At 37.4% G+C, this 23,869-nt stretch overlaps 1 protein-coding gene across 3 annotated transcripts in view; it reads right to left on the bottom strand.

Moving 5' to 3' along the window:
• Window positions 1-15,055: 15,055 nt before the first annotated feature.
• LOC124115938 overlaps window positions 15,056-23,869 on the bottom strand; it is a 41,730-nt gene continuing 32,916 nt past the window's right edge. For all 3 annotated transcript variants that reach the window (XM_048397229.1, XM_048397230.1, XM_048397231.1), the window contains 7 exons: window positions 23,577-23,765; window positions 21,895-22,029; window positions 21,138-21,238; window positions 18,956-19,049; window positions 17,053-17,117; window positions 16,526-16,606; window positions 15,056-15,785 (listed from right to left, as the gene is read on the bottom strand). In XM_048397229.1, the coding sequence (XP_048253186.1) occupies window positions 15,689-15,785; window positions 16,526-16,606; window positions 17,053-17,117; window positions 18,956-19,049; window positions 21,138-21,238; window positions 21,895-22,029; window positions 23,577-23,765 (762 nt within the window). In that variant the 3' untranslated portion in view covers window positions 15,056-15,688. The remainder of the gene's footprint in view (window positions 15,786-16,525; window positions 16,607-17,052; window positions 17,118-18,955; window positions 19,050-21,137; window positions 21,239-21,894; window positions 22,030-23,576; window positions 23,766-23,869) is intronic.

Genomic DNA, 23,869 nt, shown 5'->3' with positions numbered 1-23,869 from the left:
TCTTTAGAAGCTGATGATGTCAGTGCATTAGAAAGCAGAATAAGTTCATTCGTTGCCCTAGCTGATAGCCGCTCCACTGCAGCATGCAACATATCAACTGCTGAGAAAACCCAGAAAGAACATCATGATTCTGCGTCTCGAAAGGTATCTTTAGAGAAGGATGATAAAGTGTTGCTGTTCAATTCCAGGAAATATTACAGGAAAGAACAAACTGAAAACTCGCTGGTCTGGTCCGTTCATTGCAGCAGATGTACTTAACAAAGGGACGTATCGTTTTCGTGGAAAGAAGACAATAATCAATGGTTCCAATTTGAAACTGTACAAAGAATCGGAAGTAGCAAAGGACAATTCAACTACAGCGGCAAGGAGCAAACTCTTCACCTCGGAATCAGAAATGCAAGCGAAGCTCCCATTCAAGATAAGAAAGTTGTAATCAGACCCGCCTGAGGGTGATATATTCAGCAAGTTTGTCAGGTCGGGGAGCCTAGCTCCGGATGTCCATACCATAACGTCTAGTGCAACAGCAAAACTCAGTCGGGTCGACTGCGGTACGGACACCCTTTTTTATTATCCAGTTGGCCAATACTGGCATAGGGCAAAAGCAAGCTTGTTTGGCCTTGAGTGTCAAAACACTCCATAATGAACGATCCCCAACTTTACTGCCTGCAAAAGCATCACCAAAGGATGTTGTTTGGATGCGAGGTGACGGAAACTGCCGTTTTCGTTCATTAAGTTTTGCAGTTTTTGGAAGCCAAAGTCTTCATGGTTTTGAATGAACTTCTGTTGTGCAGTTTGTGGTGTCCCACGCACATCTTTTGGATGATATATCTATCACTCCAATGGAAGAGTATACTAGCAGAAGTGATTTTAAAATTGACAGAGTAGAGATGGTTTGCGTGTAACATGTATATTTCTTTCATATAAATATGCATCAATTCACAAAACGGAGTTGTTGTTACATAAATGTCCATTGTGTCCGAGATGTGCACACCTAATTACAGCCTTAAAAATGACCGAGATTGAGATGGTTTGTGCGTAATATGTATCCTTCTTTCATATAAATATGCATTCAATTAAAAATTTGCAAACAGTGTTGTAGTTACTTGAATTGGCATCCTAGTGAATTGTAAGGCAGTACCTTTCACTGACAGAGCATTCAATCCATCATCAACAATCATGAAAATCGTATCCGCCCCGCCGCGCGTATACGAGGGGGAGCGTCGGCGGGGATACGATTATATAACATGATTGTTGATGATGCATAAATAAAACAGTCGGTCCATCTGTCTTGTTGTACATGACCACCAAGTGATAACACATGACATGTGCGACTGGGTAAGTCGGCATTGATGTCCTGCACAAGCACCTGGTGTTCACATTATATGCAGTGAAAAATGCAATGCTAGGCTTGTCAAGGTTTTTAAAATATTTTTTCAAAATTATCTGTTATAAAAATCATTTGTTTATTAACACCAGGTGCCTGTGATGTGCTGCCTCGGTTATTCAATGACGGGCCAGAAACTAAGGGGAATTTACCACACCACATATAGATTCACCTGCAATCAAGTCCTTATATCAGGATAACGAAGTAGGACATTGCTGTATACCACAGTGTATAATATTGTACCCTGCCCTCGCAGAAATTAAAACGAGTATCCGCCACGTACAGAGTTCCGCCGCCCTGGCAAAATTCGAACTTGGGATATGTTAAAGTTTTGATCAGAGCCACTGTGCTGGTTTAAATCAAATTGGGGTCCAAATTGGGGATCTAATTACTATGGGAGCGTTCAAATATTTCTTTACACCGGCTTTGAATAATTCACAGCGGATTTTTGGTTAAAAGTGTTCTTGCTGACTAGAGTGAGGTTTAATATTAAAACACACTAACGTGTTCTCTTGCAAAACATGTTAGACTGGCACTTTAGTAACATGTACCTCCACAAGAGAAGTATTTTACAAACTTTTATGAACAGATACACTTCCAACACACTGTACCTGATCGACATCTACATTTAAAATAGAACTAATAAGGGCCATACACAACCATTTATTTGCAAGACGTAATCAAACTTACTATATGATTTGCCGGTATAGGGCCTCAACACATTTGTTCACTATTTTTAAACATTGCAAATGTTTATCTTCATTTGACAATGTGTTTTGCCATGCTGTTAAATGATCTCAAACTACGTTTCTTCGTACTGAAAACGTCATCTTCTCAGAAACCACTGATGAAGATAAAACTATACAATCTATTTTGACAGATAATCGAGACTGACTATTTTCTGGCGTTGGCGTTTGGTATATACCACATGTGTTTAAATATATATTGGTTTGGCGATTCTCTGGATGTGCGAGGCGATTAATGTGATGGTATATAACTGGTTTCAGGGGCTACTTTTCTAGAAGAGGAACGACACATCTCACAGAAGAGGCTATGCGTTATGGAACAGTCTTTGTGCCTTCATTATGTGCAGGTGCGAACAAATCTCGCATTTATCTCAATCCCGCCCATAAAGTCTACAATTTAGAAGAGCAGATTCAAGTGCAAATAGATGTGAATGATTTGAATGGCAACCGCAAATTTACGGGAGGTGATTTTTTGAGAGTTTGGATTGAGAACCGAGAGACAGCAGCTTCCGTTGCCGGTCAGGTGAAGGACCTCAATAATGGAAGTTACACTGCTCTGCTGGGAGCCGTGTGGTCGGGAGGCGCTACAATTAAGGCATTCATTGCTACGAGGAAGGAGGAGATTGTTCTCAACTATATGATATACCACCAGCACAACAGTCTCTGGAAGATTGTATCTGAATTCCGGGCAAACAAGCTGACAGATGCAACAACGTGTTCAGTTAGACAAGAGTATTCTTTCAAGACGAATGAGTGGTGTAATTTTACGAATGAGAACAATGGCGCTAGTTGGTATTGTAAGAAGTCCACAATCAACCAGTTAACATGTGATACATGGTCGCGTTCATTTAGTGTCAATGTAATTGGATTTCTGCTCAACAGCACCGAGAAAAGTATTATTGGTTTGTATGTATATTTTATATTTTTCAATTTTGATCATATTAACTTCATTCACCTTCAAAATACAGCTGTGTTAGTTGAGTTTAAAGGTGAAGTACAAAATGGTTTAACGTGGCGTTCAAGGTTATTGCACTTCTCTAGCGACGTGGATGCACGTCTGTGTGTGTCTATGCTTTTACTAGACTGGACTATGCCGATTTTATAATACTAGCCCACTGAGATACAATGTCGCAGTTTATCATGAATACCCCACTCAGACACAGTATACTGAGTCCGAGCCGACTATTTATTGCTTAACCCCTTAATGCCGAGCGCCAGACAGGGTAATAACAAATACAATATTTTAACGTCTTTTGGTATGACGCAAGCGGAAATCGAACCCGCGACCTTCCGATATCCTGACAGACGTTCCATCCCTGGACAAGGGAGGCAGTCAGTTGATTTTAAAGTTGCTTTGAGGGGTATGTTGGTAATTTCAACTAATATGAGACGAAACCCTAAAAGTCGGAGATTTGACACCTGACACCTTACACATATCCCATTGTGAATCAGATCCTCAATTGTTTCCTTATTAATAACATCCTTGGCCTTGTGATTGACCTTTCCACAGAGTATTTGTAATCAAACAAATGAATATGTGCGGTGCGGGTATATGTTGGAGTAGGTAAGCATTCTGCGTGTGTGTATCTCTCAGTGGACAAATCATCCATTCATAGTGTTAAAAGGAGGGATACAATTGTGAAAGATAGGTGCTGAAACAGTGTCTTAGGTGCTTATACCACTGGCGTCAACCAGGCTACCACTAGGCTACCACTAGGCTACCTCTGTAGCCATGTAACAACAACTTTAAACTGAAGTTGAAATGATTAGTCAATGTTGTAAATCCGGCGATATACAACGCCATCAGTTGATGGGATGAGTAATGTTCAATACCGTCGGGACAATGACCTACAAGCAGCAAGGTCAGAAATTGTTACTTATCGTTCTTCATAAGTACAAGCATTGCTCCATGAGAACCTAGTCTGACCCAGAATCCCTACGGTGACCGCGCTACAAAGTCAGTATATAGTAACAGGTAAACATATATGACTCCGAGGATATATGAACCTTTAGGAACAATGAGTGAGTGAGTTAGAATATAAAGTTAGTTATGATTTAATTCCTGTCGACAAAGGACAGTAAAACAGTAAGGTAAATGTCACAGTTTAGATATAAAGCAAACCTGAGCGATATTAAAACAACGAATATTTCTGTAGATTAGTTAATATAAATTAAAACAAGGCTAAAGACCACTGGCAGCCATCTACTGGATCACTTAAAGCCGTTGAAAGAAACCTTTAAATGCTAGAACTGAATAAAGTGACGCAACAAGACTGCTGATCCTGATTATAATGGTCTTGAAATTGTCTGTTAAAAACTTTGATTTAAAGTGTGGCAAGCAGTCTCTCAGACCCAAATCATGCTAATTCCGTAAAATGGCCATGATTCAAGATGTCGTCTTAAGCTTTCTCAAGGCTGAAAAATATTAACACTGCATGTTGTTTGTTGACAAAAGCAATTTTCACGAAAGATTCGAATCGTACAAAATGATTTAATAGAAACTGCATTGAATATTAATCATTAGATGTTTGGTTTCAAAGTACCTAACTAATCTATTATTTACCATTCGATCCATGGTTTTACAGACACAGCTTGTTAAATATATAGGGCGGTAATTATAGGGATCTGTATGATCCTGACCAGGATTCGGGATAGGGACTATAATAGCATCATACATGCCACGAAGGAGGAAAATTCCCTGAAGTCCATATTTGGTCAATTATATCTAAAAGGGTTTCGAGACGTGATTAAGGCAAATAATTCAGGAGCTGATAGTGAAATATTATCAGCACATCCAGCTGCATCATGAGCTTGCCTAATGGCAGTATGTAGTTAATGTGACGAAATACTTCATTATAGCCTTTCAAGTTATCAGAGGGTTTTTTTCTCTGTTGTTTCTGATCTTTTTTAAATTCAGGGACGTAATTAGACGAGGACGAATGTTTTGCCAAAATTTCACCAAGTGTATTGGCAATATCTGATGTAACAGTTAATAACTGAACATCTTCCTTGAGATGGTGAACAGACAAATATAATCCTTTTCTTTTATCTGTTGTATCATGTTTCAGACCTTAAACATAGGAGTGCGTGAATTTATCTTATATACATACCTCCTCCACGACTGACACATAATATGTTGTCTTGCCTGGCCTATGCATTTGTAATATTTACTTGATCTAACTTATGAACTATAGGATGTCGGCGGAATTATTTTTCGGTTTTCTTACTGCACATGCGTGCCTGTTTATAAAACCACTTTTAACGAATATGATGATGTGCAGATAACTTGAGAACTGTGTGATAAGCTATTGTATTGAGCTGGTCTGAAAACAATCGGATCTTCAATATTTCTAAGATATTCAGGGGTAAGGTTTGCTGTACAAAATATGTCATACAATGACCAACTGGCCTTTGTAAAATTACATCTGGATGAAGATAGCTTCAACAGATGTCATCATGGACTGACCATTCAAATTCGTTAAATAGATTTTAATCTGTGAGATTATGATCAAAATGAATTCCTCAAGTACAATTATGAGACATGGTTTAGGGATCTGATCATACAGATTTTGAAGATACAGAGGGAATATACAGGGAACAAAGAGTAAAGACAGCTGGAAGATTTGTAATGAGAGTAACGGGGCTGTGAATCACGTCCTGCCCCACCAAGATAGAAGACCCTCCAATAGCTTTATCACCTGGAGGGAGGGGGTATTATGAATGATAACAATTGTACTGCCTAATGTCAAATTTATTTAACTGAACGTTTAAGGTATGTTTCTTGAAGACATTAAATGCCATTAAAATGATTTCTGAGTCCTTTGCAATTCCATTGAATTAGGTTGGCTGATTGAGCCACGGTGGTCGAATAGGGGACCTCTCACGTGATCGTGAGGAAGTAATTCTACCTGTCTTCTGTTGACTGGGCCACCTCCGTCTCGTGAGGTCCAAACGAGGTACTAAGAGGTCCAAACGAGGTACTAAGAGGTACTAAGAGGTATCTCAGGAAGTGAGGGGCTCCTAGGGTTTGGTTTCGTTTTTTCCTAATTAGAAACAATGAGCATAATGATTTCCGTTTCATTTAAGGTTACGTTCAACCATCACTCGAAGCACGAACATGTACGTAGCCAACTTTGAATTATTCATATAAATACCCGTTTCTCTTCACAGTTTCCAACAACGAAAAAACTAACGGCTCCTAATACTTCCTGCAATACACTACGGGCGGAAAAGACATGGCAACGAAAGTCCCCGAATGGTTTCTTTCACCAGAACAAGTGGCATTCGCTTCTGTGTAGTGACACACTGCCTCGCACCATTGATGCTTACAGACAATGCTTGAAAGGAAGAACGCTCTGGCTTCATGGTGATTCCACGAGTAATCAGTTTAAAAGTGCTCTTCATTCAATATTACGCTTTCCTTCCCATACAGATGGTCATGTACCTGTTACTGACACAGACTTCAAACATAATTTCTCAATTTCTTGGCATGCTCACGAATTACCCTTCTTTCATGGAAGTCGACACTATGAAAGGTCCACAAACCAGGCACAGTATATTATGATGGACCGTCTCCCGAACACCACCAAGGACATTGTAGTGTTATATATGTACGTTCATTTCACACTTGTCCATCCGGATGTGTTTAGGCGACATGTTCAAAGACTTGTTCCATCTGCAGAGAACCTCTTGGCACGCGCTCCTAATGTAACAATTGCAGTTCGTGGCCCACATGCATTTTTCAGAGCGACGCGTGGAGTGTTATCTTGCTGGGGTCTTCTGTACACCGATATCTGGCATCGGGAATTTGCTCCATTGCAAGACAAGATTGTTTATTTAGATTTCTGGGACTTGACTATGGCTAGGTCATCTCGGGATTTTCACCCACAGACTGACACAGTGCATGAGATGGTACACAACATGATGTCATTGTTGTGCTTTAGAAAGTGACAGATGTGTTACTTCATGTAGACATATCCACAAGTACCTGTATTGTAACACGAGGGTTGCATTATTTCATATAAACTGGTGTCCTTTATTGGTATACGAATTGTTCAAATTACATCAATAGGGTCAGCCTTATCGCCATATGTCGATCGACCGTTTTGAGTCATACGTTAACGTGCATTTTATTGATTGTTGGTATTCGTATCTTCCTGGAACGTATATTAAACAAAACTCGCACAACACCCTAAATATCCACATCACATGCACACGCTTGGAGTACTATCCACAAACTGTTATGAAACATGTGTCCTAACACGTGCATGGAATCTGATGAGCACAAACGTGAACATTAACCTTTCATACACTGTATGATGAAATAAAGTAAACATGTATGACTCTATTTTGCCACCCCAAAGGAATCGGCGTCAGCTAAAAATCGAAATTGGTTATTTTTTGGCGTTGATGTTTTATATTTAGTACATAGGTTTCTTCACTGATGCATTTGGGGATATATGTTTGTTTCATTAAAGTTTTATATCTATATTCACATTAATAACATGTAGATGAAAAGAGGGTTCAATATTAAGTAGAAATGTCCCACACTGTAGAAATAAGACATTTCTATCCTATTCGATGATGAAGAATTTAATAAGTTCAATATTGCATTTACATTAATGTCTTTACCTCGTTCATAAACATATACAAGAAAGGTCACGGACATAATGAATCAGTTATACTTTGTTGAAATACTTATTCTCTAAAGCATGGCATTTTATTGTTCCCCTATAAAAGCCAATTCAAGCCACTGGAAATATATTTAAATAGTTCAAAATTTAGATGGCTATCACCCTCGTAGAAAATGGTATTCTTTGACCATATTTACGCCATAATAACTTCTACAGTTATTTATAAATAAATTCATTATTAAGTATTTGTAAGTTTAGAATCTGACACCATGGTATCAGTTCAGACTTTTTATACAATATATACGATGAAAATAACCGATATGTTATTTGTTGTTTTTCGTGATTTAAATGTGTCATAGAAGCCACAGAAGCTCAAAGGGGATCTATCGAAAGGAAGCGTTTTAATGCATGTTAAATAATATTACAAAGTACATTATTACACCCAAAAAAGAGCCATGTGTAATTTCATTGGTATCCACAAAGCAACAAACGACCGCCCTGACCTCCAATTAGCGCGTCTGCATATTGAAACTCTAGCTGAGGCCAGGCTGTAGGTGGAACGTCAAATTAGTGTCTTGGTCGCCATTTAGTTTTGTTTACACTGCATTAATATACGTGACAACAAAGTGATTTTCTGTTTTTCTTGGCCTGTTGAAGACGCAAAAATGGGTATTGTGTGGGCGTGGGGGTGTACTTGTTCATCAAACAAAAGTACCAAGTGTCATTTTTTGACATTTCCAAGAGAAAACGCCAATCTAGAGACGAAGAAAGTTTGGATAAAGCGATGTCAGCAGGAGGAATATGGAAACCTACAGGACATGCCACTTTGGCACAATTTTGGTGTACATAAATTCCGATATTTAGTTAAAGGTCTTGCGTGCTTTAAACCCTTGTCTGATTCCGCAGGAAAAGTCTCTCTTGTTTTATTCACAAAACAAGCATGATCTACTTATCTACATTTCTCACAGCGCCAACTCTGCATTCCAAATACCATTTGATTTGTCTCAATTGCTCACCTCTGAAACCAGAATACTTCTCAACACAATTCTCGAAAGCATTAAGAAAAGGTGCGATTTCCCGTAAAATTACTGAATATATTAACAAATTAAACTGTTAAGTGGGGTTTTGTAGCTTGAAAATTTAAATTTAAGAAAATTTACTCGGCATTGGCTAACAAATGTCCAAAATATAACTTGTAAAAAACATTTCCAGACATTTTGTCATTGGTTGTTTTGGGGAACGTCGCATGACCATCAGGTAAGAAAATGGTTAACCGAGTGAAATTATTGATGTTGTGTAATCGCTTCACGTCATATGATCCTGTGTTAGTTGTACGTCGTTAGGTGGTAATTAATCGTGTGTCAATAACTGTTTGTAAACACGTCACCTGCGTACTTCGCATATGGAAAAAGAAAATATAATATCTTACACACAAAACTGAGATACATGTGCAGTCAATTGAATTATGATTTATATAGAATTGGTATCAAAGATCACCCGAACTGTACATCTTCAAATACATGTGAAAATGCATATCATTATCTCATGGAATGTACATTGTTTAGTCATCATCGTGAAAATATGTTTAACAACCTTAAAAAATATTGTTCATAACATACCTGTTGATGTACACCTACTGTTATACGGCAATGCGGATCACGTTGCTACAGAAAATGAAGCTATATTTAAGGCAGTACAACGTATATATGTATAACTAAAAGATTTGTGTAAAGAACAGTTCATTCAATAATGCATCTCTCCCCTTCAAACTATTTCAATCAGGCTCCTTCCCAGCGCGTGACACTCTCGGTAACATCGCTACTGTCAGTGTGGAAGCACCATGAAACGAATCTTCAAATTTGCCCTTTAACCCCGAATGTATTCACGTTAATATCTGTGTTTAATTATGTCTTTGGGAATGCCATCATAGTGAATTTTGAAAAGACTTGCGACTGACCAGGTTTCCAAAAAAAAATTAACCATTTTATTTGTTTAATGACATTGATACTAGATAGCAGACTAACAAAAAAAACACGAGACTGGGTTCCTGTCTACCAAAAAAGAATAGCACTAAGCTTGCGTCGCGAATCAACAGTTGAACCAGTTTAATAAAATCACCCAACTTCCCCCTTACATTTCTACTGTTCCAGTTATATGATAGTTGATACGAAATAGAATTCAAATTGACAAACAAAGAAATTAATTTCGCTGGGGTAGGCGTATTCGGCGTCACGGCAGTCATCACTTGTTTGTAAACATAATGGTCAGTCGGTTGGTCAGTAGAACTCCTAGCATGGTTCTGGCCACCTATCACAGTGGGGAGCTTTGACTGGTGACAGCGACAGCAGAGAGAACTCCGCGAATTGGCTAGAGGGGTTTGCATTCCAATAAAAAAATACTGATCTAAGTTTCCTATTTTTCTACGTAATCAATATGGAAGCACACGACTGTGGAAAGTAAAGCCAAGTGAGCGCTCTTAATTGAAATCTAAATGTCCCAATAATTCATACCATTGGAAAGTAACGGTGATAGACATATGGCATTTTTGTCGAAGTACGCATTCATTGAGAATTTTCCGTGATTTTTATTTGCCGACAAAAAAACCCGTTGAAATTGCCAGTGTTATTTGACGTCAAAACAAAATTGACGGAAGTGGTCGTGATTGGTTCGAACGCAGACTGTTTCAAAGACAAAATGAATGACGGTTTTGAATGTATGTCTTGAAGAAATCCCGATTACATCTATGTAGGTTTCAGTGTCCGTGCTCTTTCATTAGTGATAAAAACAACTTCGGGGTAATTGACATGGGACAAAATGTGCAACATCGCTAAACAGCCTTAACAATACTCAAATTGACATCGCTCAATATTGGACATCATTATTATTTCTTAATAATTAAGGAGATTATACTAACGTACTACCACCCAAGAGTAAGTGCACGTATAGATGCAATCAAAATCGTTGAAACGGTCAATATAAATATGCAATACTTGAACAAAACACTTCCGTTGCGGACTTAAAAGCAATATGTCTGACCCGTCTGATCAATTTCTTTTTCAAATTGGCTGTGTGATATTATAATAGTTACGTGTGTGTGGCATTGGTGCATAATAATTCGCCGTCATTCGCATAAAATTCAACATGTCAGAAAAAGGTCGCGAAGAGTGGTAACCACTTCGCTAATCTCACCATATTTCGCAATCCGTAGCATTGTATAAAATATGGGTTAGACGATGTTGAAGCCGGGATGATAAGGGTGATGATGGTAATAATTTTAATTCACAGTTGAAAAGGGACATTTTAAGGGTGTGAAAAGTGAGGGACCATATATGGTCCCGTGGCACCAAAGTGTGGATTAAGCGTAAAAAGTGCTGCTAACAGCTTCAGTAGCAGAGCCATTAGTGATGTCATTTGATTGTGACGTCATGGTAACCAGTGACGTCACAATGGTCTGCAAAGCATTGTGATGTAATTTTCATTGCAGCGATATCTACAGTGTAGATATCGCTTGATCTCATCCAAACGTACGAGACGTGTCCACGTATGTTGTGCCCTTAAACCTACAATGGTCTTAAGTCTACAATATTCATGGGTGGGCGTGGCTTGTGTATGCACAAGACACTTATTTCGTACGCACTGCTTCTCAATTGAACCCGGAAGTGCATCGAACTTCTGCCGTGTTGTGACAGCACACAGCGTGCAGTGAGACTGCATTGTTTGCGGTACAGCAGAACCTGAAGAAACTTTCCTTCTTTATCAATCTGTAAACTATCCTTATTTTATGCAAAACTAAGAGGAAATAAATCAAAATGTTTGTAAAACGTTCGTGTATTTTGTAAGCAAGTGTGGAATTTTAAGGAATTTTATTCCCAGTATCACCTTCCACTTTGCCATTGTCTCATGGAAAATAAACACTGGGAATTGGGCATTAAAATAGGAAATATTCCTTCTCGTTAGCAGTGTGTCATAACTCCCGTATAGCAACGTATATATCAAGTTCCATACCAACTACTTCTCGTGCACTCCCTGTTTCCTTCAGCGTTTTCAGTTGTGGTGTATTTGGATGGGCTAAATATGGACACGATAACTTTCTAAATATCCAGTATAACATTAAATTCAAAATTCTAATCCAGGCTGGTAGTGTTCATATTCATTACATTAAATATGGTTAAATGTCAGTGGTTTTCATTCCCCATCAGATAGTTTGAAAGAGGACGAGAAAGTGATGTGTCCCCCCCCCACACACACACACACACAAGATGATTGATCAATATCAGTATTGTATATTCATAAAAATTATATTGAATTCGTTTTTGTTTTGTTTGCAGGTCTTACCAGTTGGAACTGGTGTTTATATTGGTGTTCATGTTAGGGTCAGATAAAGTATAATTTTTTTTGATCAATAAACTGGAATTTAGTTTTGCATTTTTGGTATGCATTAGAAGTATTGTATACAGGCTACTAGTATATGGCTCCTTGTAATTCTATACTCATTGTGGGCAAGTCTAGATGAATCCAACGTCAAAATGTTCTTACTCTTTACATAATCTAGAAATTATTATTTAAAACTAATACGTTTTGCCTTCAAGACTTGTGCAAATGTAACAGGCTACCCATTGCACAGGTTAGGCAAATTAAACAGTACAAATGTCTCAGTTGGTTTATAAGACATCATTAGTATATGTAAGTGTTTGGGACATCCCGTGAAAACATAAACAAAGTAAAGTGTGGCAGCAGTGAGGTAGTTTGTTTTAATGCTGCTATAAGCATAATGCCAGTCACATCACTGTAGAGGGCACCAAGTGTACACATTTGCATGTGGGTGGGGTGAAGTCACATACCAGTCAGCAGGACCTGTGCCCTACATCTGTGTATATTATTAGTTTTACACTCACATCTATACATAGGATGTGAAGCACATGTATTACCATGAATAGAACACCACCTCTTTACATCAAATTATACATGCATTTTGTCTGCTGTTAAATTGTGTGTTCAAATCTGAAGAAAGAAGAGGATACTCCTATGTAGGAACTAAATAATGTTTGTGTAATTAGAGATGGTGTAAGCTTCACATTGGCTTTTAGTTTGTGACACACGATTGGACATTCATGCAATGATAACTTAATACAAGAAAGAAGTGTATGTAGCTGAACATAGATAAGCTGTTCAAGGTACATTTGTCAAGGTTGACATTGTCCGAGAAGTCAGATTGTAGACGTCCATCACCTCCTGGGGTTAGTTGTTGGTGTATTCACTTCACATGACAAAAGAAATGAAGTTCATTGAAGATGATTTATTACAAAAATACAAAACAACCTATGTATATTATTGATGACAAATCTGAGGCACATAAGAAACAAACAAACAAACATATAAGAAATTGTTAGCTAACAACAACATATGCAAACTACATGATCATATATTTTTGATACTTTTTTCACTCTTGTTTAATGCTTTATTCAGCCATGTTCCAGCCACCTGTATGCAAATTCAGACCAGACAAAGCAGTCATTCCTATTATGAGCAACGATCCACACCATCGGGGTACGATGACACACAATCAATAAAGTCACCAAATCTGACAACCAGATCTATTTAGTCGCCTGTTATCACAAGAATAGATTGCTGGGGTCCTGTTCTAAACCGTATTGCAACAAGGTAGACTAAATGATTATTATGTTAAATATAATCATATGTGGTATTCAAGCGCTTAATTTGGTAGACACAAATATATTTTTATGGCTGTTGAAATAAGTCAGCAAAATAATCTAACACACAAGAAATGCCAGATGAATAATGATAGCCATTGGCTCCTTAACATTAAATGAACATAAACCTGGAGGTTACATAAATATGACAAAGACCATTATACACGTCATTTTCATGGGAATTAAATGTTTCTAGAATGCAAACCAATGTAACTAGCAAATGTTTAAAAATACTTGCAAAATCAGAAACATTTCCATTTACTCAAAATGTCTTAAAAAAACTACGATGTATTTCAAGTCCAAACCATCACAATTTCTTCGTCCAAATATAACCCAGTCTCTGCATTACACAAGTAATACAGTTAATACAACCATGTGTCCCAATAACCTCAAATGTCACCTTGAACATTGACATATATAGCACTAACATTTAATGTGGCAGAATTTGTAAGGATGTACATATACAGTTTCATGTCTACAGAGAAAACCATGCCTCATACAATAATTAAAATGTGTTTTGCAAATATCAGAACACAGACCTTAACCTTTAATAATTTTAACCAAAGCCTAAACAAAGCAAGTACACATAATAAAGAAGGCATATACAATTTTGATAAATGCATGAATACCCCCTACTTGCAAAGCGTAACCACAAATGTGTTTGTCTTGTGTCATGGACATTTTACTAAAACAACTCCCCAGGAACATTTTGAAAAACTCCTGTGAAGAATAATCCCCCAAATAATTAATCTTTGTGTAGTGGTTTAATAGTTACTTTCATACAACCACTTGTATTACCTTCCATGTTCGTATTAAGTGTCCATGTTATTTACCAGTAAGTAATCGTTTCAGAAAATGGTCCAAAGAAACAAAATATGTAAAAATGTGAGACATTATTATTACATTATTATTAAACTGACACATAACAATATGAAAATGTACAGCATAATGTCACACATCAGACATTCTGTGCATATATAACAATTACACATCAACAACTTTCTGAGTTGTGGCAGAAAGCCACAGTTTCCCACACTTCCCTTGGCAGACATGCATAGAGTTGGTGCAGTCTTCATGATCTACTGTCATGAGCAGAACTCAGACAGAGTAGAAATGTGGCATCACTTTATTATTCCAATGGTCATGACATGGCAACATCCAATATACACAAATATCAAACCATCTCTCTCAAATGATTGTACATAAATTCTAGAGCTGGGACGAGTCCAAATTTACTACCCGGGGCCCCACCCCACTATTATCTGACCTGTAAGGTCTCAAGAGATACAAAATGTCCGATTGTGATTTTTTTTACCACAGTACATGCAAAACGTATTTAGATACATGAATTAAACAATCTGGTCATGCATACACTGAAGGTGACTTAAGTTATATATCTTTATTCAACCATATGAAAAGAAATTCGAACATTAGTGACATATAGTGTAACCATAGAGTTCTAGATAAATTTTGTTATTAAACAATATATCATGTGACTAACTAATTCTGCTCACAAGTTAGAAATGGGATTTACTATCAGTAGTCAAAACAAAATCTTAAGATTCCATTATATGTCAAGTTTATAGGCGTTATCCCATTTCTGGTCGAGGGGACATGAGTAATAATATAGTCAGAAATCTCTTAAAATTAGAAATATTGACCCATAGCATTCATATTCTGCTCTCAAGTTAGAAATGGGATTTACTTTCAGTGGCCAAAAGAAGAGCCTAAGTCAGAAGGAATGGGTGCATAGTCAGAAAGAAATGCGAACATGAGTGACTTTTAGTGTAAGCATAGAGTTCGAGATAATTTTTGTCATTAAACAATATATCACATGACTAACCATGGGTCCAGGCAGTCCTGTGGGTACCCGGGTCCTACTCAGTACCCACCCGACCCAGGTACCCGAGTTACCCGTTGCAGCCCTAATAAATTCACACATTGTCATACAAAGAAATACTAATGTTACAAAATGACATGTCACTGTGGTTCATGTACATCAAATTACTTTTCTTGTAAAGATAATATATGTGGGTGTTGACATCAGTGTGCAAGCACAATCATCACAACTCATCCAGCAAGTCAGTCATCCTGTATAACAGAGGCATTTTAATCCTCCCTGTGTGAACCAAGCCATCATTATTCTTCATCCACAGTGATGTGGACACCCCTCCCTGGAACTTGACTGGCATCAAATTCTGTTGATTTACATTCCTAGTTGACTTCTTCATAGGGTTTATTCAGCACATCCATCAGAATATGAATTATAGCTTCCTTTACCCCAACATACATCAGGTAATCTGTGGCAGCTCTGAAGTGTGAAAAAACATATGTTTATGTAAAAACAATTGACTAAGCACCGTAGCTCACAAAGACATCAACACATGTACGCAACAGTTTGAAATATCAACAAAGCCAGTCATCTAACAGGATTTGTTGTAAGCATTGTCATTCATTCATTGTCATAGAACTATTTAAAGAAAACGCAATGAATATATCCAGAAATTGCAGCCTTACTGAAATATTTGGTTAACACATGTGACATCATTGGAACAAGTATGTGATGTTTCAGTGTCATTGTTTATGTGGTTTCTAAGGAGAAGAGAGACATCAGAAAGGGGCTTCGCACATTGTACCCATGTGGGGAATCGAATCCGGGTCTTCAGCTTGATGAGTGAAAGCTTAACCAGTACTTACTTACTCAGATGACAGATAACCAGTCCATGACATTAACCGGGTACAATGACAGGCAAAGATATCTGACCATCTCATACTGACTTTTGTTATTTTAACCAAAAGACGTTAAAAGATTGCTAACGCAAATTGTTTAACCTTAAATACAGTTTGCCGACTCCGACCCAAATAGTACTTGTTTTAGCCCCTTATTGTCGAGCACCAGACAGGGTAGGAACAAGTACAACCTTTTATCGTCTTTTGGTATGACGTGGCTGAGGGTCGAACCCACGACCCTCCTCTCTCCAGGTGGATGCTCTATCCACTAGACCACGGTGGCGTAAATCATGTGTTTTTTCAACATAAAGGTATTCTTACATCATGTGCTTTTGCGTTAAAAGTTCCAGCTTCTTTTCACCCTTGCACTTGAACAGTCGCATACACCCCGAGTATATCCTCCTGTATCAACAAAGAAATCCATCATTTCATCATAGTCAACTGTTGGGTAAGTACCCCATGGGACAGAACATAGGTCCATACCAACATATGCTAACCTAATTTATCTGATGGTCAGGTTCGATGACTTGGTTTATTACATGTCAAGTGGGAGTGTCTATATGTCAGTGTGTTTGGCAGTTAACTGCCTGCATTGTTGCTTATTTGATGGCAATATGTGTCACGTGTAGAGTACTTCATCAGGAATTACATGACATTCCATGAATGAAAACGAAAGCCAATCCTACAATACATTTTTAGTAAATGCAAATAAATGTAACATTAAGCCAATCATGGTATCTGTCTCATTCCTCTGGTATAACCTCAAAACTTAAATATAATGTATGTTATCAGGAATTATTTGAAACAACCTGTTTCACAAAGTGTCACAAAATATTAATATTTAATACCGTGTATCTTTCAGTCTTGTTAATGTCAAAGCTGATATCAAGTACTGAAGCATTTTTTGCTGCATCTGAAACAATAATAAAAGTATGCAAAATATATAGGGAATACACGTCTTGTTATGTAATGAAGTAAGTAGTTAAGCAAATATAAGCAGATATAGCAACACTAATAACATTTCGTTTGAGGTAAAAGCACAAGTTAATTTGGAACATGTTTAAATTGTACTTGTGACAACAGGGGCACCACAATTTCCTCATGACTTACCACCATGCACTTTCAGATAAAAATACTGTGTGTGGGTATAAAAGTGGAAAAAAACATTTTCATAAACATAAAAAACAAAAATCAACAAAGCCCTTTCTATTATCATGTGAAATTTCTGCTTAAAGGGAAGTCTTTTTTACGAGTTTCACCATATCACAAGCATGTATTTATGAACAACTGTCAATACAGGGTGTTCAAAGAAAGGTGAGGGTGTCGTTTCCCACTTATGACACCAATCACAAACACATGCAAAGGCAAGACTCGTGACACCTAAATAAATACGGGAACATGGTACAACTCAAAAAAAGGAATTGCATGGGACATCATTTTGGTCATTAATGCATTAAAGTTGGAAATGGCTTCCACATGTCAACCATGACATGTTTTGAAAGCTTGCTGAGGCCTTGAATATTGTAGCCTTGATCAAACAAGTTTGAAGCAAGAGTTGTATGGAACTCTTTGAAAAACTTTGTAGAAAGAGCACGCTCAATTGTACCTTAAAAGGCTGTAGCTGTTTGAAAATTGTCAGACATAAAAGCATAGTTGAGTACTAGAAAGTTGACGTCACCCTATTTGTTCTAGCCTTGTGTATACTTTACTGTCACTCTGAATCCTTATGCATAGACCAAAATATAAAACAGATGTACTAGTCTCTTTTATTTCCAGTTCAGTGGAAGGGAATGGTTACTTACATTATTGAACAATTTCAGATCATTGATATACAGGAATGTAAAGTCAAAATTCTTGACTGAATTCCTGTGTTTTTTATTTTGCCAATCTGAGCAGAAGTTCTGATTCCTATGCATAAAGAAACAGATGGGCAGGGTCCTGAGCACATGGCTACTACAGGAACAGATCCAACAAGAAGGTCCAATTCCAATTAACCTAGTAATTGCATGAACTAAATTATCTAAATAAAAATGGTACAGACGTTACTAGAAGTCAGACAAAACATATACTTAATGCAGTATGCAGTATGACTTCCATGCTCTCACACTGGTTGATTACTTCCTTCTATGTCTACAGTGTTATTCATAGGAAAACAATTCTTATTATGCCACAGTTTCCAAACCTGAATGTACTAAAGTACCTATAATGAATTATTCACTCTTAAAACTATCTGACAGGTTATCTCAATGCATTGTCATAGTATCTTCTTACCTACATGAAATTTCATGTTATTGTAGTTTACCAAGTCTCGTTTTGGTGATGGAAGTAGTAATGCTTTCTCAGTAGGTGTAACCAAAAACCTTCAGGTGGGTATTTGTTCAATAATCTGTGCACTGTTCTCAACAGAATACAATGACAGATTGAACCCATTTTTATATATCAAAAGAATGGACAGCTTGACTGATATTCCTTTGAAATTGAGGTGGTATCGATTGAAGGAATCAATAAGCTGCCAGAATATATATACATGAGAATATCCCCGAAGACAACATTAGCTCTCCTATTCCACCAGATCCTTCAAGGAGTCCCAAATGACAGGGCTGTAAGTTATCATGTACACAATCCTTAAAACATGGTCTTGCATTGAAATAGCTCACAAATTTTCATGTAACGTTTTCATGAGCAATGATTGGAAGGATGTTTGTTAAAAATAATATATGAGGCAACTGTCACATTTGAGAAGGTACATACATATTGAGACAGATATCCCTCTGCAAAATTGACTCTTCGGTCTGGTGTTGGGAAGCCGCTGACAAACTCATCATGCCTTTGAAGTTGTTCCTCACTGAAAAACATATCTAAAATGAGTGTTTGTTGTTCAGTGCCCCACTCAGCAATATCAATACTATATTGTGTCTCAACAAGACCAAATAGTGTTTTGATATTATGAGCAAAGTTCTCACAGTCATAATGTATGATGTCATAAATTCATCCAGGGTCACAGAGATTTACCACCTGATCCATTGAGTCTCTGGTGTGACAAGCATAGGTTGCTTGGGACTAGTTCTAACACAGTATCCATTGAGTCTCCTGGTGTGACAAGCATAGGTTGCTAGGGACTAGTTCTAACACAGTATCCATTAAGTCTCCTGGTGTGACAAGCATAGGTTGCTTGGGACTAGTTCTAACACAGTATCCATTAAGTCTCCTGGTGTGACAAGCATAGGTTGCTAGGGACTAGTTCTAACACAGTATCCATTAAGTCTCCTGGTGTGACAAGCATAGGTTGCTTGGGACTAGTTCTAACACAGTATCCATTAAGTCTCCTGGTGTGACAAGCATAGGTTGCTAGGGACTAGTTCTAACACAGTATCCATTAAGTCTCCTGGTGTGACAAGCATAGGTTGCTAGGGACTAGTTCTAACACAGTATCCATTAAGTCTCCTGGTGTGACAAGCATAGGTTGCTAGGGACTAGTTCTAACACAGTATCCATTAAGTCTCCTGGTGTGACAAGCATAGGTTGCTAGGGACTAGTTCTAACACAGTATCCATTAAGTCTCCTGGTGTGACAAGCATAGGTTGCTAGGGACTAGTTCTAACACAGTATCCATTAAGTCTCCTGGTGTGACAAGCATAGGTTGCTTGGGACTAGTTCTAACACAGTATCCATTAAGTCTCCTGGTGTGACAAGCATAGGTTGCTAGGGACTAGTTCTAACACAGTATCCATTAAGTCTCCTGGTGTGACAAGCATAGGTTGCTAGGGACTAGTTCTAACACAGTATCCATTAAGTCTCCTGGTGTGACAAGCATAGGTTGCTTGGGACTAGTTCTAACACAGTATCCATTAAGTCTCCTGGTGTGACAAGCATAGGTTGCTAGGGACTAGTTCTAACACAGGATCCATTAAGTCTCCTGGTGTGACAAGCATAGGTTGCTAGGGACTAGTTCTAACACAGTATCCATTAAGTCTCCTGGTGTGACAAGCATAGGTTGCTAGGGACTAGTTCTAACACAGTATCCATTAAGTCTCCTGGTGTGACAAGCATAGGTTGCTAGGGACTAGTTCTAACACAGTATCCATTAAGTCTCCTGGTGTGACAAGCATAGGTTGCTAGGGACTAGTTCTAACACAGTATCCATTAAGTCTCCTGGTGTGACAAGCATAGGTTGCTAGGGACTAGTTCTAACACAGTATCCATTAAGTCTCCTGGTGTGACAAGCATAGGTTGCTAGGGACTAGTTCTAACACAGTATCCATTAAGTCTCCTAGTGTGACAAGCATAGGTTGCTAGGGACTAGTTCTAACACAGTATCCATTCAGGACTTCAATTAGTGCTTCGTGTTTTAATGGTACTTCAATAATTCATTGTTTTAGCTTGTTTCGTTTTGGTAAAACCCACAAACACAGGTTAGGAGTAAATCAAACACTATGAGAAAGCAACTGGAATAAAACCCCAGTTATTACTATATCTGGATTGAAAGTCATTCTAAGTTATCTGCCAACAAAACATCTCTTGCAGCAATTCTCTGCAGGTGTGCCACTACATTTTCTTTCTGTATAAATTTTAGTAAAGAGAAACATCATTAACACAAGTTTAAGAAAACATCTTACTGAGAGTGAATAATACCTTCTTATCAGGTATCTAATGGCAGCAACTGACATGTGCCTCTTACATTGTTAAGCTAAACTTTCAAATAATGTATTGTGAAATATGAAGGCACCATGGCAAAAACATTTATGAAGGTAATACAAGAGTACTGTTTACTCAGATATAATTTTTAGAATTTTTTTTATTAAAACAAAAGTACATCCGAAATCATCTTTGGTTAATATTTCATACTGAAAACATTAATGGATCTATCATTAAGCAACTGACACAATAATAAGGAAATGTCTTGTTGCAGGTGTTGCACTGGGTGTGGACATACCTTGTGTTCCCATACAGCAGTGTTGATTGCATACTTGGAATCTGAATCTGATTCATCTTCTGTGTCCATTTTGGTGTCATTAGCTGCTTCTGTCTCTTTCTCTTAAAATGAAACATGATTGTATGTGAGATGTGGAACCAGTATGCGTAATCCTTGTACAAGTAACAAGCATATGAATGAACACAAGAATGTTTTTTCTGTGTATGATAAGTATGAAATGGTTAATGTCAGAAGTATACTTATATTAGCTCTCTATCCTTAATTTCCAATGAGTCTGTGAATATATGAAATGTTCAGTACCAATATAGTAATATACTGATGTCTCTGTGGTCAGAGATGTCATAAATTTATATCTGATAATAGATACATGCCACGGTCTCAATGTGACGATCCAAGTGTAATTTAGTTCTTAACTTAAAGAACATGCACATGCTGGCACTTGCACAATGCTAGGCATTATTGGGCTTTGTTTCAGCGTGAAGACAGAGTCAACTGTTTTGAGTAATATGTAATGTTATAGGTATATATTGCAAAAACCTACACAAGTTCTGAATGCTTTGACATGGTGACCTGCCATAATTATTTTAACTGTACCATCAATAAAGGACAAACCTCCTTCTGTGGACATTGGTATGAGTGTCACATAATGCAGCTCCCACAAGTGGCCTATGCTTAGTACTGGCATGTCTCCTCGGTATTCAGCTGGACGAATGAATGTAGGCTTATTTGCAATTGTTGTAATGATCCTGATGGTCACCTTATAGAGGTCAGCTGTTGCCTGCAGAATGATGTTGTCTCCCCATTCCCCCAACATCTTCATCTTGATGATATAGTCTCTGAATGTTGGATAATGGTTTTTATCCACGAAGTCCTTGAACAGACACCGCTTGCCCTAAAACATGTTCAGTTAGTGTGAGACTGAGAAATGTTACTGTTCTTCTTTCTTCTTATACTACATGTAATACATATAAAATGAAAAAACAAAAAACAACAAAAAACATGACTCAATGTTGTGTTGTATAGTCATCTAAGTTCAAAGCTAAAATGGTACAAAATCTCTACAAGTGACAAACCTCACATTGTCAGAAGATACCATTTTGCATGACCCCCATGGGGAAGGACTGGTACTTGCATCTTTATGTTAAATGCAACATGCATAGATAATGAATTGAAATTGTGCAATTCATCAGGTTCCATGAATTTGGTTAAGTGTTTTTATGTTTGCCCAAAATTGGAAAAAGTGAAAATTCAAGATGAGCTAATGAAAAAACAGTTTTCACTGGCTTGCTGTATAAGTGCATTTACCTTAAATGCAAAGTTTAGTCCCATTTCACCTCATCCCAATCTATATGCCTTTCATTTAATTTACTTGAACCTATTTATTGGGGTAAACATAAAGTATCAGAAATTATTCATACAGCCCAACTGAATATAAAGTCAGTGGTTTATACTGTAACCTAAAAGAGCCACTTTGCATAATAATTTTAGACTTGCTCATTTAGAAATGTGTATACAGCCTTTCTGTACAAAATTTCAGCCATCACATTTTTTAAATGCCTTTTAAGGTCCTGATAACTCTTTATGAGGTCAAAAGTAAAACAAATTTTATAATGTAATATAAATGTGCTGCGGAAGTATGAAACCTATTAGAACTGTACATGTACATATGTGGCAGATAAAAGTGAATATTCAGCTTATTTTACACACCTTATCTGACAACTGTCATGCAATTTTGAAACTTAAATTCTCAATATTAAGAGGTGTCTCATAATATTTCCAAAACATTTGAAAGTAATATACCCTACTAAACAGGCTGACCTGAGGGATGTTTCCTTCATTGGGACAACCATTCGTTTATCTTGTTTTAAATAAAGAAGTTTAATCAATGTCAAGGGCATCACCAATAGAGCCCCATGACTCTCTAGCTCACATAACGTAAGAAGAATTAATGAAAATATATTTGATGGAAAGGTTGAGAGCAAATTGTCATTGACATATTTAACATAAGATCCAAAATATGTGAGTACTTTTCAGAGACAATAATAACTAATGCTATTCAGGCAAAACTTTGCTTCATAAGCTTTGAGGTTTCGTCCTGTAAGCCAAAATTTCAGTAACACAAAAAAAGATACGTGGAATTCATTACTGGATAAAAATTGAAATTCACCAAATCAAATGTACTGCCGTTATTGTAAAAAACATTCTTACTGCATATCAATGTTCATAATGATAACAAATATAAACTTTTTAAATCCATTGAGGTGTAATAATCTGAACAAACTTGCATGCCAAATTTTCAGCTGGTCCACTGATTTCTAAGAATAACATGATTCCAAACAAATAGGACATGGCTTCAGCCCAATTAGGCTTTCACATTTTATTCACTATATCAAATTCCTACCCTAAGAAAACTGAAAGTATGCATTATTGTTTACTTACCTGCACATATTGCACAACCTTTTCTCGCAGATGTTTATGGCTGATTATGTCAATGTCATGTATCTGAAGCTGTTGAGCCAATGCAATAAACATGCAGTTACCAGCCCCTTCATTGTCCACAATGTCAAGGTCATAGAATGAGGCCTCCATCTCCAGTTCTTTCATAGTTGGCGTCTTCTTGCGTCCTGCATAGACACATTATATAAGTCACACAAATTGTCCTGTAATATATCTCTTAGTATATTGTTTTTATGGAAACAACTGTAATGTTCTGCAATACATGTACTGATGTA

The sequence above is a fragment of the Haliotis rufescens genome, unplaced genomic scaffold (assembly GCF_023055435.1).
Source record: "Haliotis rufescens isolate VD_foot unplaced genomic scaffold, xgHalRufe1.0.p SCAF_167, whole genome shotgun sequence".
Taxonomy (NCBI): domain Eukaryota; kingdom Metazoa; phylum Mollusca; class Gastropoda; order Lepetellida; family Haliotidae; genus Haliotis; species Haliotis rufescens.
This window is presented reverse-complemented; position numbering and strand designations above follow the sequence as displayed.